Source organism: Gavialis gangeticus, unplaced genomic scaffold, assembly GCF_001723915.1.
Source record: "Gavialis gangeticus isolate Ggan-Ray unplaced genomic scaffold, GavGan_comp1, whole genome shotgun sequence".
Taxonomy (NCBI): Eukaryota; Metazoa; Chordata; order Crocodylia; family Gavialidae; genus Gavialis; species Gavialis gangeticus.
The window spans coordinates 120145012-120158192 of NW_017728992.1; the positions used below are offsets into that span (position 1 = coordinate 120145012).

At 43.5% G+C, this 13181-nt stretch overlaps 1 protein-coding gene across 2 annotated transcripts in view; it reads right to left on the reverse strand.

The window, feature by feature from the left end:
- Positions 1 to 803: 803 nt before the first annotated feature.
- LOC109304769 (epidermal retinol dehydrogenase 2-like) overlaps positions 804 to 13181 on the reverse strand; it is a 21634-nt gene continuing 9256 nt past the window's right edge. For both annotated transcript variants that reach the window (XM_019527596.1, XM_019527588.1), the window contains exons 3-7: positions 9244 to 9375; positions 7723 to 7822; positions 5597 to 5741; positions 4738 to 4863; positions 804 to 1576 (exon numbers count right to left, since the gene is read on the reverse strand). In XM_019527596.1, the coding sequence (XP_019383141.1) occupies positions 1483 to 1576; positions 4738 to 4863; positions 5597 to 5741; positions 7723 to 7822; positions 9244 to 9375 (597 nt within the window). In that variant the 3' untranslated portion in view covers positions 804 to 1482. The remainder of the gene's footprint in view (positions 1577 to 4737; positions 4864 to 5596; positions 5742 to 7722; positions 7823 to 9243; positions 9376 to 13181) is intronic.

Consider the following 13181-nt stretch of genomic DNA (forward strand, 5'->3'; position numbering starts at 1 on the left):
ACTGTTCAATTTAATTCAATTTCTGCCAACTGAGGTACAGGCCCTAGGCAGCTCCCAAGAGCACACAGCACGCTGGGAACCCAGAAGCAGAGGTACCCCCTCTACCTGCCCAATCACTTTTCCCCTCCAGATCAGTCTGAGATGCCCCAACGCTTGGTCAATTGCCACAAATGGAATAAAACTGATAAGCAGCTTAGGGAAAATGCTGTTTAAGAAAGTCCTGGAGGCTTTGGCAGCAGGGGTCCAGGCACCCTCCCTTGCCTCCACACACTTGGCCACCTCTAGGGAAAGACTCCTTAAGGCAGTAGGCAAGGCAGAGACCTTGGCAACCCTACCCCCAAAAAATATCCAGGTCCCCGAGGCTCCGAAGCAGGGGTCTAAGGAGGCCACTCTTCCTTTTAAGCTTTGAGAGAATTACAGAAAAAAATTGTGGAGCCCCCTTATAATGTAAACGGTATAAATAAAGCAAGTCAGAAGAATAAAAACATAATTTATAACGAAGCTTTAAATTTCTGAATTCTAGAAGAAATGTCCATTGATTCCATCATACTTGATTCTCTACTACCACCCTCTCACCTCCTTTTGAAACAAATTTTAAAAAGAAAAGCTCAAGATTATACTTTAGCACCACTAGTTTTGCATTCAGTTGCCTATCGTTTTATCTGCTTGATTTCTAGAGATTGTTTTTTATTCTTATTTCGGTATGATTCTGTATACAACTTTTTACTGCTTTAACACCCCCCCCGCATTATTAAATGTGTAACTCTAAAACCTCACATTATAATATATTAATAATGCTTCAGTCCTAGTGAAGTTATAGAGCTTTATTTAAAATTGAAAAACTCAGAGAAGTGCACACACACTCTCACTTGTTACCAGTATGCCTCTGTAAAAGGTACGTGTAATAGTGTCCACACATTTAAAGCATACCCTCATTATTCATATTAATAAGAGTTTTAGTGACTTTCAGTGGGTATAAAGAGGGGATAGACAGTTCAGAAAACTAATTTGTTTAGTAAACCACTCACTAGGCAAGCCAATGACAATGTAAGCTTCCTCACACTGAAACTCTCCAGAACAAGGTCAATTCAGCTTCTAATTCCATTACACCACTGGTTTCTTAACAGCAAACTACCAATAATCTGTCTATAATGATTAGTTTGTGATGTAACAAACAATACATTATGAAATTAAGGCAGAAATTATATATAGGTATGCTCAAAGCTATACATTAAGGCATTAAGACAGATCCTACTGACAGATCTCCAGATGCGGTGAAAGAAATTTTCTACAGGCACTGCACTGTTCTCATCCATCAGTCATTAGAGAAGCCAGCTGAGGCTGGGAGCTGTTGATTAAACTTGATACAAACAATAAGCATGAGGCACCTTATGTTCTTGGCTGGTGAAACAGTAAAGAATGTGCATCTCTAAACTGGTCCATATTAACTTAGAGCTGCTGGTCTTTGACATCATTCAGTTCTCAGTCTTTTTTTAGCCTGCCATTGAAATTGTCCATGAAATTAAAGAGTCCAAAGTAGTTTTCCAGGAGACGTATCATTTTCACAGGCAGAATACTGAAGGGCAGAAAAGGAAAAAGCACACACAAAATTGTTACATAGAGTCTTGCAACTCACAAAAGTCACTCGCTTGATTAGCCCCCTGTGGCAGGGCACTGTTTGTGCCTGCCGCTTTAAGAGCCAGAAGGCAGCAGCTGGCAGGTGCCTGATTAGGGCAGCCATTTTAGATTCAGGGCTGCCCATATAATCAGGGTAGTTCTGCTACTGGAGGCCAGGTAACAACACTGCCTGGCTGGAGAGCTGCTGATATCATCTGGAGGTAAGGGAGGAGCTGTAGGGGATGGTCAGGAGGCTCTTGGTCCTGGGTATGACCTGAAGCTGCCCCCTGCTGGGAGTGGGTGGCCTGGGTGGGCTCCCAGTGGTGCAGGAGCCCCCCAGGGAATGCCAGGCCAGTTACCACCCTGGTGAAAGATGGGTTGGGGAGCCTTAACCCCTAGCTCCCACAACCAGGTGGGTTACCCCTTCCTTTGGAGGGCCCAGAGGGTGGACCCTCGGAGAGTGAGGAAAGGGCTATAGACTCAGGCCTGTCTGAACTCCCCCCGACTGGCCCATGCTGGGGCCAGGACTGGAAGGGCTGGGGGGCCCACTGCGAGGAATGCCCAAGAGCTGAGGGCCTGGGGTTCTGGCTGGCCTGGAGGTGGGCCAGGGTTAGAGAGCCAAAGGTCCTGGTGGGGGGATCACACCTGAAGGGGGATCAGTTCAGGGGGCTATGTTGCCTGGTATGATGATGGAAGAGTCTGCCTGAGGGGAGGAATCCAGGTGGGGTTCAGTAGCAGGATTCTGGGCTCCAGTGAGGGGCCGGTGATATTGAGAAGATCATGATGCCATCTGCGAGGCTTGGGTTGTGGTGTAGGGGAGGAAAGGAGCTGCAGATAGAGCCCCCTGGCATTGGGGTAGAAAATGGGCAGCCTCCTGCTTATTAGCATCTTTAAATAGTTAATTACCCATAAGGTGTGGTGGGCAAGAACATGGGCAGTTAGCCCAGGAACAGGTGGGTGGGCCACACTGAGATCGGCCCCGAGCAGGTCCCCTGTTACACCTCCGTTAAAAGAAAACATAGAAGTTCTGCCTGGCTGCAAGAATTCTGGACAGTCTGCATGGCATCCCCACGGGGCAACAAGTATCTCCAGTGTATAGCCAAAGAAACCGAGGCAGAGGGGGTGATCCCTGGTACCACAAAAGCTCATCTGTCTAAGCCAAGATTACACCTTGGGAACCCTAGTCCCCAAATGGGGCACATTTTTTGACATACTACTTCAGTCTCTACTTGATAACTTCCTAAATGTCTTGGTAATATAGTAAATAGGAGGCACATCCCAAAGCTTGTGGGCCTACTTCTGGAGTAGACAATTGATTTTTTTTGGAAGTTGCGATTTAAAAGACAGTCATTTATTTGGGTTCAAGACCATGGTTGCCTAGTTTCAGTGCATTAGGTTCTTACACCCTAGCCAAGGGCAGGGCTTGCAGCATGGCAGAGACACTTGGAGGTGACAACAGTGGGGGGGGGGAAAAAACATGAAAAAGTTAACACATTTGAAATTAGTCTCTTGTCAAACAGTTTTTCTGTCTCTCCCTAGAACTCCCATACATTCTCTCCCAGATTATACCAGTGTGCCTATGGCACTTGGAGTAGAAGGAAATCTAGAAAGAACAACTAGAGAGAAACGACTTCTGTTTCCCCAGGTAAAAGGAACATTTTTTGTACAGTCTTTTTAGTTCTACTAGCAATTCTGCACTTGCATACATGTAATGTTTCAGTAATGTCATATTTTCTTGCATCCCATATGTCCCTGAAAATGCTACATATTTTGTTTTGAGAGGCAGAATGAAGAAAAAGCTGTTTCCCTGAAAATATCAGCAAGTATGGCACTTTTACAGGAAAAAAACAAAACAAAAACAACACAAGCAGGCCTTTGCAGGGGGAGAGGAAGAAAAGACTGGCTGTTTAGTTAACTCAGGGTGCAGCAGATGTCATTGGCTGCCACCTAGGTCAAGAAGAGAAAACAGGTCAGACCATTCATCTTAGCAATCAATGCCTGCCAAGTCAGCTGGTAGATTAATTTGCTGAAGCTGAATTGCCAAACCTTTTCTCATGCTGGATAGACCGCTAAGCTGACTCTGCTGGTGCTGCTGGCTGCTCACCTGGCTTATAGGGTATTTGGGTCCCAGAGGATTGGGCTCTCTACTCCCTGAGTGTGTCATATAAGTGAGTAAATACTATATTCTGTTATTTTAAACAGGAAAAATAAAATGAGTGAAGTAAGCGTTACACTGTTAACTGCTTCTAGATGTTCATTCAGCCTTTGGAAACCTTAAAAAAAACAAAACAAAAACCCCCCCCAACACTGACAACAATAGAAAAACTGGCCATTAGAGCCTTCTTTACCATTTTACCCATAGCATGTTTAAGCAGTGAGTTAATATTGTATCAAGTTTCAACTTTCAAATAAGCCATAAGAATATCAGGCAGATTATATTGGTGCACTGAACTTCAATGGATTGTTCAATCTGCACAAGTTTCAGAACCAGTTTTTTTCTGGAGAGCCAGTGACTATATGACCAGGTCCTTCTGTTGTGTAGGTTCCCCCTTATCCAGCCAACAGCCACATTTGACAGAACTCCAGAATCCGCCACCTGTGTTTTGTTAAAGGGGTTGCTCTGTGTCCCTAATAAAGCCTATGTTGCTTTATCCAGAATATCCACTGCTGTTCGTCTCAGCTCTTTGGCATGGATTTTCAGGTAAGGCTTTCAAAAACAGGAGTATTGGGGCACCTAGTCCAACTCAATTCAACTGCCAACCCCTACTGACTTGCTTGAATACCCAGTAGTAGTGCTAAGGCAGCTTAATCAAGGTAAGATATCTATTGTACTCCTATTGGCTTGTTTTCAATACATTTAAATACACTACTCCCCTTAGATATAGTCAGCAATAGAAAAGTATCCTCTAGTACTAGTTTTTGTGTAAGCTGCCCAAGACTATCCTCTGCAATAAAGTCTCTATGGTAATGATTTACCAAACACAGAAGTGACCTGAAACCCACAGAAATTAATATGTAGCTTGGCTTAACTTTAACATAAATTTTCTATTTGCACTGCAGCATACAAGTTAGAAAATGTGTAGGTAAAGAAAGGAAGATACATTGACTCTTAATTCTTACTTTTTCAGGGCCACTGCAATGTATAGGGTTCGTGGCATTATTAGGTACACTTGTTCCTGTAGAACAGCATTTACAATCATCTCAGCTGCATACTCTGAATCTAGACTAGGAATTAGATGTGGCCATCTGGAAAGAAAATATACAGTTAAGGCTGCAAAAATGTTCAATGCTTTCATTTTGGATTTAGTCCTAAATTTCAAGGTACTGAATTGTAGCAGCTTCTGTCTCTATCCCAGCTTCAAAAACAAAGTGTTATTCCTCACAGTTCACTATTTTTCCATTTCTAATGTAGAGAGGAAATATTCATAACACCAAATATTTTAAAGTGAAGGCTAGTTGATTTATAAGACAACCAAATAAGCAGTCACTTCCAGAGGTACAATTTCAGGCCAACAGAAGAGAGCCCTTTATTGGTCAACACTAGATTTGTGTCTGAAAGGTCTGTTACAGTCATAAGCCTTAGATGTAAAATTTAAAAAGTACTTACATTTTGTAGCCTGAAAAAGGGCCTGTGTCCACGCACATCAAAGATGAAGCAATAAAGTAAAGCCTACCTTACAATACTTTATGCCTAAGTGATTTCTACTATTTAAAATACAGGAGTCATAAAAGGGAACTAGTAAACCAGGAGTGGGCAAAATGCGGCCTGTGGGCTGGATGCGGGCCCTAAAACATTTAGAGAAGTAATATTTATCTGCCCCCAGCTGCCTACCATGGGGCCCTCTATGGCTTGCCAAAACTTGGTAAGCAGTCCTCCACCCGAAATAATTGCCCACCCCGTAGTAAACCATTATTTTGTGTGCACCACATACAAAATAGATATTATACCAGAAAAAAAACCCTCCCCAGATTCACTCACTTGCTTCTACAACCATCAAACATGCCTGTATGTATTAGGTATGGACATACGATAGTTGTTTTAACACCAGTTTTCCTCTGAGCATGCATCTCTACATCAATGGATTCTGCAAAGCCCACTGCTGCAAATTTAGTTGCACAATAATCTATAAAACAAATGAAAAGATAGAAGAGAGAGTTATTGTTTTAGACATTTTCCACTGAAAAATACATTTTGGTAAAAGCATGATGAGGTGGTATTATCCCTTCCCAGAATCTTACCTGCAAACACACAAAGCAAAATCTTTTTGTCTTGGGAGGAAGCCTGATAGACCTATGTTCTAATAAGAGCAGTCTGGGTATCTGCTGCTTTCATGGCTCTTCAGCAACAACAATCACCAAGAACCTCAAGCAATTCTAAGATGCCCACATTTCTCAGTAACAAACGTAGCATAAAAAACAACCCAGGGTAAAGCTGTCTTTGACACCCTTTATTTCTCTGCCCCATTTTTAATTCTAATTACAATCTTGCTTTTTCCCTAAACTTCATTAAGCACATCATGGTCTCCACCTTAGGTGGTGGCTTCTCATCTTCATCTCTGGTGCACCTCTTTTTTAATTCCATACTTCAAGAAATTATTGTCACTCTCTCTGTTAGTCAAAATGCATGTCTTACCCTTTTAGGCTAAGTACAGACAGTCAAAAAGCCCGAGGCTAAATTGATTCAGTCTTTGCAGGTTAGTCTAAGCTGCAGGGATTGAACTGATAAGCAAATAAACACACATTCACTTTTGATTCAGGAAATGCAGTCACATTCCTGCAGTGGCTCAAGCCAGAAGCTGGGGAGTCTTAGAGCACAACGGCCGGCCACTGCAAAAGGGGAGGGAAGAGAGAAAGCCCTGCTGGAGTGGAGGGGGCATGGCTGGGCCCCATCCTGTGCTCTGCTTGGGCAGTGGGAGAAAGTAGTGGCACTGAATTCATGAAGGGGGGGGAGTAGTGGCACTGAATTAATAAAAGCCTGAACAAGAATACTTCTTTCTGTGAAAAACTATGAAGTGAAGAGCAATAAATGCAGCCTGGGCTGTGTGTTCCCTTACTCCTCTTGCTGCCCCTGAGGTCTCTGAGATTTGCAATCCGCAGTCACAACAGCAGGACTCTCAGGGTTGCTCATCACTTCCTCTTCCTGCTTCCAGGTGCATCTGGGATTTGTAGTCCACAATCACAACTAGCATGAAGTTATTAGCAGGGCAGTGCAGAACAGCTCTGTACTTGGGGGAGGGTGAGTTTAACCCCCCTTCTCAGGCCCCAGACCCCGGATGGGGTTTGCCTGGGGGGCCTAGTGAGCCATCCCTCACTGCTGCAGCTAGGGAGCAAAGGGGCGGGAACAGCCCTGCTCTCTGAAGCAGACAGCACAGCTCAGCCCAGGGCTGTGAAGGACGCTGGGGGACTCTGATTTAACTTAAACCAGGAAGGGGTCTGGGACAGAAGTTTCATAAACTGGTTTGACCTAAATCACTTAAGTCTGGTACTACATTCACACAGGTTTATTTTAAACCAGTTTCAGGCATTTTGAAACTGGTTTATGTGCACTGAACTTCTGTCCTGTTACAGGTTTAAACCAGTTTCTGATCACTTAAACCAGTTTATGTATAATGTCTGTCCCTAGCCTTATTCATTTTTACAGCTCTAGCTGTGACTTGGGTGTCTTGCTGCTTCTTTGGGACAGTCTGCTCAGAAGAGAGACCATATATTTTTGACGCTATAAAATAATACAAAAAAACCCCAACCACCAAAATGCTAGTAAGTTATGGAGGTTGCGGTTCTCTGAATCAGTAAAGTCTGAATTGGGTTTAAATGTAGTATTGGGTGTTTTTACCAAGTCTCATCTCCTTGCCAAATCCCTGCATGTGAGTTTGAGCTACATATCTGAACTTTCAGAATTGGAAGATCCTACCTTAAAGTTCAGCAACACTGAACACTTAGGAAGGCAATTAAGAGGCATTCATAGTTTTTGAACGTCAGGCTATTTATTTTTAGTGTTTGACATGAGAATTTAGGCTTTATTATTGAAAATCTTGGCTGTAGAGTTTAACCCAAATTACATTTACTTTTATTTTCATGAAGACATATCTTTAAAAACATACTAACCTGCTAGCCCACTGGCTCCACTTAGTCCTGCTGAACTTGCAATACTAACCAAATGCCCATGGTTAGAGGCAATCATAGCTGGAAGGAAGGCTTTGTAAGTCTATGAAACATGGGGAAAAACCATGATTACACACTGAACATTTCCTAAAAATATTGCACAGTGTCATTTATCAGTTCAAAAGAGAGAATGCCATGTTAGAAGGAATCCAGCTAGGAATCTTCTATTTACAACAGACCGCAATCATGCATCTGGCTTCACTCCAGAGAGAACTGGACAGGGCAAAAAGCATGCCTGGTTTATTCAACAACTGCACCTGGAAGTGAGACTCATCAATATATTTTTGTTCCCTTGCATTATCAGTTACTGAAGAAGATAGGAAGTAGTTTGTTGCCAGCCAGAGAGCACTTTATGAAACAAAACGTTCTGTATGCTACAGGTTCTCTACACTTAAGAGCCAGGCACAGCAACATTTTCTACATGGGCCTACCGACATGAAACAGAAATCAGGCATGGGAAACCAGAACTTCTTACCTTTCTACTGTCACTTAGGGATTTTGCTTTTTCAGGAAATGGAGAAAGCTGCATGTTTTAATAAGCCTCTCTCATTATGGAGAAAAGCAATTCAATTAAGAATTTATGAAGAAAAAAAATCATGTCTGCCAAAGTATATAGGTCAGACATTTGGAATATTATATAACAATGGTTCCTATTACCTGAGCTCACATGCATCATGGTTGTTTAGGTCAGTGATATTCAAACTTCCAAAATGTCATGGAACCCTCTCATATCACTTCTGCTGCTGTAGATTCTCTACCCTGTCCTGAAGAGGACGTGGAGCCAGGTGACCCAGTCTGGCAACAGCAGTGCAGTGCCTCCTGGCCTGCTCCGCTGTTACCCCTCAATCTCTTTGTGGAGCCCCTGATGATCTCAAGAGTCCACAGAACAGTTTTAAAAAACACTTGTTTAAGTGATAATGTCGTATTTAGTTGCTTAACTTTCTATTGATTATAATGAGAGTTTATAAGCCTGAAGACTTTTGTGAATCTAGCTCCCATTTCCTACTGTAGCTCCTCAAATCAGAGTGAGCCCTACTTGTTCCTTGACAACAGCCAAGAGCACTTTTCTGGTGATGGAGCAGCTAATTTGTCCTTCTATTAAGGAGCACAGCACAATACAGATTACAAAATTTGGCATATGTAAATCTGATAAGAGTTGTTTTAAGAGAGTTTCTGAATACCATGAAGTCTGTCAATATGGGGGATGGGGTTCATATGCTCTTTAAGCAAAGCCATGCTTTATGCATGTGCTAGGGGGCTGTTGCCATTCCTTCAGTCTGTCGTTTTCCCACCTGCTTCTATATCATAGGTTCACAGATATGCCAACAGCTTGAGAGTATGGTCTCACAATTCCAGTCAGTCATATAATTCTTGTTTGGAATTGGGGACAGTATTTCAAGCAAGACAACACCACCCTTCCCCCAAACACACACATAAGCTTATCCATAAAAAAAATAAATTTACCCAGAAGTGTGCCATAGTGTTCACCTCTATGGTTTTCTCCACAAGGGAATCTGGACAATCAAGAAATTTCTTTCCAGTTACAATACCAGCATTGTTGATTAGGATGCTAACATCTCCAACTTCTTTTTTTACCTGGAAGAGGACAGAAAAAAGTCAACCTGTTGTGCAACATGTAAAAGAATCAAAACCATGTTTGACATTTATTTACTCCAAATTGGTAACCTTTCTAGTTTTCAACCTTTTTTTTTTTTCTAGGAATCACTGTTGGAGACTTACCTGTTAGCAGCCATGCAGCCAGCAGATATTTTGCTGCAGTGCAGGACAACCTTTCCAAAATACAGCAGGCTTTGTTAAGTCAGCTGAAACATAGGATTTTAGTGTCCTTAGGTTCAAGTGCAAAAGCAATGCTTACATGCACACCTATACTGGCAAGATAATTTGCTTCGCTATCCCAACAACCTAGGACTTCTCTCAGGCAGCAATTTGCTTAAACAAGGACTCTGCAACATCCATTCTTTCCTTTGAATTACAACCATGCTGTTTTCACATATTTTGCTGCTTTTGGCTGTTTCTTCACTGTGTAACCAAATTATTCTAGATCTTAGCTCTTAAAGGAATCCCCTCTGTTGAAGTTATTACATGTTTATGTACTGGGAAGTGTAAGCAGTGCATGCACAACCTTTAGTAATGTAGCTGTGTCTGCGTCTTCTGCATTTCTGATTCAGTTAGTCTTTAAGGCCTATAAAGGTACAGACATGATACTTTTACAGGTATAACTGATCAGAAACTGGTCTCTACCTGTAACAGAACAGAAGTTCAACACGCATAGACTGGTTTAAAAATGGTGAAACCCGGTCTAAGATTTGCCCCCCCTACAACAAAGATGTGTTCTGTTCTCTGCTCATCTAAACTGTGCTGCTTACAGAAAACTACGTAACTTTGATTCTTCCTCTGGCTTTTTGAATGTCTGCCCCTAGCTTAAACGTGCATCTTTACCCTGCCTTCTGGTAATGTAGCAGAGTGGAGAGAGAGGTTTTACAGAACTCCTTTCCCTTTAGCTAAAATATCCTTTCATTGTAGCCTGATATCGCTAGTAAACTGCCAAGGATAAGAAAAAAGATTAAAGAAAAGCAAAAAACCAAAGGGAGCTAGACATAGGGACAAGTTTGATATACAAACAGAAAATGGATAAGACATGCCTGTCCATTCTGACCATTTTGCTTTATGTTCTCTTTCTACACTCCTCTCTCCATTACCCAACACATTGTCATTTAAGGCTGTAAGCTCTTTGAGGTAGGAGCATTTTTTTAAATAATTGTACAATGGCTCCTACACTGAGTGCTGCAATTCAGAAAACAGCAATATAACTCTGCAGGAAAGGTTATGAATGGCAATGGACTCTTAGGGTTGGATGAGAAAAAACAAAGCAAAACAAAACAATTTTTTGTATTAGAAGGGGTAGTTACTAACTTAAGCAAAATATTAGTTCTGGGAAATTTGCTTCAACTATTCAGTCCCTACAAAATGGATGGGGTTGCTTATTGGCAAGAATGAGGGAAAGTTTATATTTACCTACATGTATACAGCCTTGACTGCTCACTTCCCATGACAATTACCTTAGCTTGACATGTGCTAGAGGGGTCCTGACAGCCAACAGATGTCCCTTGTGTATTAGCTTTCAAATTAATGTCTTTATGTCTATACTATTTGACTAGGGATGTGATTTTTTTCCAAAGATTTTAATATCAGTTCAATCCCTCATATGGGTATGGCTATTTTCCGTAAATGTGTCCTACTCCGGTACAACTAATTCTCCTACCCATATGGAGTTAAGCTACACCATTATACTATTATTACTATATATGTACATAGAATTATGGAAAAGAAGGGCTGGAAGGGACCTCAGGAGGTCAAACCCCCTGCTACCAGAAGGATCATCCCTGACTAAACCATTCTGGTCACACGTCTGTCTAATCTTCTCTTTAAAACTGCCAGGGATGTTTTTAAGGCACCTAAGTCTAAAACTGCAATTGAAAAGAAGGAAAGAACAAGAACAGCTCTGTTCAGCTGCTGCCCAACTCTGGAGGTACTTAAATTCACTAGGTAACTCTCCAGGGATCCAAACACTCACCTCTTGCATAAGCATGACAGGGATTCAGAAACCAGGCATTCTTTTGCCAAAACCCATAAAAACCTCATCTGGCAATATGCCAAAATACATGCCTACAGGGTCAGACAACTTACAAAATGCAACTGTGATTGCTTTCTTTTTGGTATGTACAGATTTGGACCCCACCTGTAAATACAATTCCTTAAGGGTTAAACCACCTGCTGCCTAATTGTGAGCACCAGCCTGAGCAGAATGGCTGATTTCTAACAAGCAACAAGGTTTCTCCAGGCTCCCAGAGGAATCTTTTATGCATCAACTAAGAAAAGTGGTAGGAAGCATCAGAGGTCTGTTTGTCTGTCTAGCAAATGAGAGACACTCCCAAGGCCCTGTGCCAGCGATGCGCTAAGAGTTATAGCATGTGAAGGCTTCTGGAACAGTGGGAAGCTGGTTGAACACAGAAGCCCCCAATAGTCTCCCCAGTGGCGAACCATATGGATGGGGGGCACGAATGCTGCATGACCCTGGAGGCTGGGGGAGGGCACGGTGAGCTCCCGCAGGTGGCGGTGGCGCTGTCAGCAGTGGGAGCATGGTGGCAGTGAGTGGCGAGCTCCCGCAGGCAGCTGAAGCGCTGTCGGTGCAGGCAGCCACAGTGCTGTCAGCGGTGGGGGGTATGGCAAGTGCCAGCCAGTGGTTGGTGACCACCTGCAAACACCGCCAGCAGTGTCAGTGGTGGCCAGTAGCGATCAGGGACTGCCCACAGACGTCAGCAGCTGGGAACGGGGGTTAGCGGTGACTGCCCACAGGGCCACCAGCAGTGTTGGTGGCATTTTTTGCAGGGGGTGCACCCACACACACCCTCTATGTGTTGGCAATGCCGGGGGGGGGTAGCCATGCCTCCGGGTGCAGGCTGGGCTTAGTCCGCGGCAGCACTTCTGGTTTCACTGCTGGTGTTTTCGGGCTTGGCAATTGGCCACCAGGGGACCCCCCCTGCCACTCGCCAATTGACCGCAGACAGGGTGGGAGGGCGCAAATGCAAGCATTGGTCCCCGGGTGCCAGAGACCCACAGTATGCCACATTAGACTGCTGAGAGAAGGTTGGGGGTAAGTGACATGTCCTGATGAAACAAGGACACGACCTAACTTCATTCTCTGTCAATGTTTTCCAAGGTGAAGTGGAGAGCTGATCATTTGTTTCAAAGCTCTGAGGATCCAGGATTCCTAGGAGCTGGGGGGATTCTCCCAACTTGCTGCTGGGATAGCAGGGGAGAGGGAACCTAAGTGTTTAGGGCTCTGGTCAGAAGGCATAATTATCAGTAAGCATTACTGGCTACAACAGTCAAAATAGCCGATAGCCAACAATGTAAATCTCCCTTTTATCACTGCCAATCTGATCGGCAACCAATGTATCAGTGCACTGCTACATGTAATAGTCACTGGATGAAAAGGATAGGTAGCAGTGGGAAGGTGCAAGGCTGATGCCCAAATTTGTCTCCTTTCCATGATAGTACGCCCGGTGGAAGGGGGGTGAAATCTCCAAAGAGGAGTATACCTACTCAGCTCGGGCCTGTAGGCGAGCTGTTAGGAAGGCCAAGGCGGACATGGAGCTCGGACTAGCGTCCAAGATTAAGGATAACAAAAAGTCCTTTTTCAAATACATTGGGAGGATGAAGAAGGTGCCGGGTAATGTGGGACCCCTGCAGGACACGCTGGGCAATTTGGTGGTTGCGTCAGAGGAGAAAGCGGACCTCTTTAACCAATTCTTCACCTCCGTTTTCTTGTGCAGGGACCGGGACTTCCCTGCTGTGATAGAAGCCGGACTCGAGGGGAT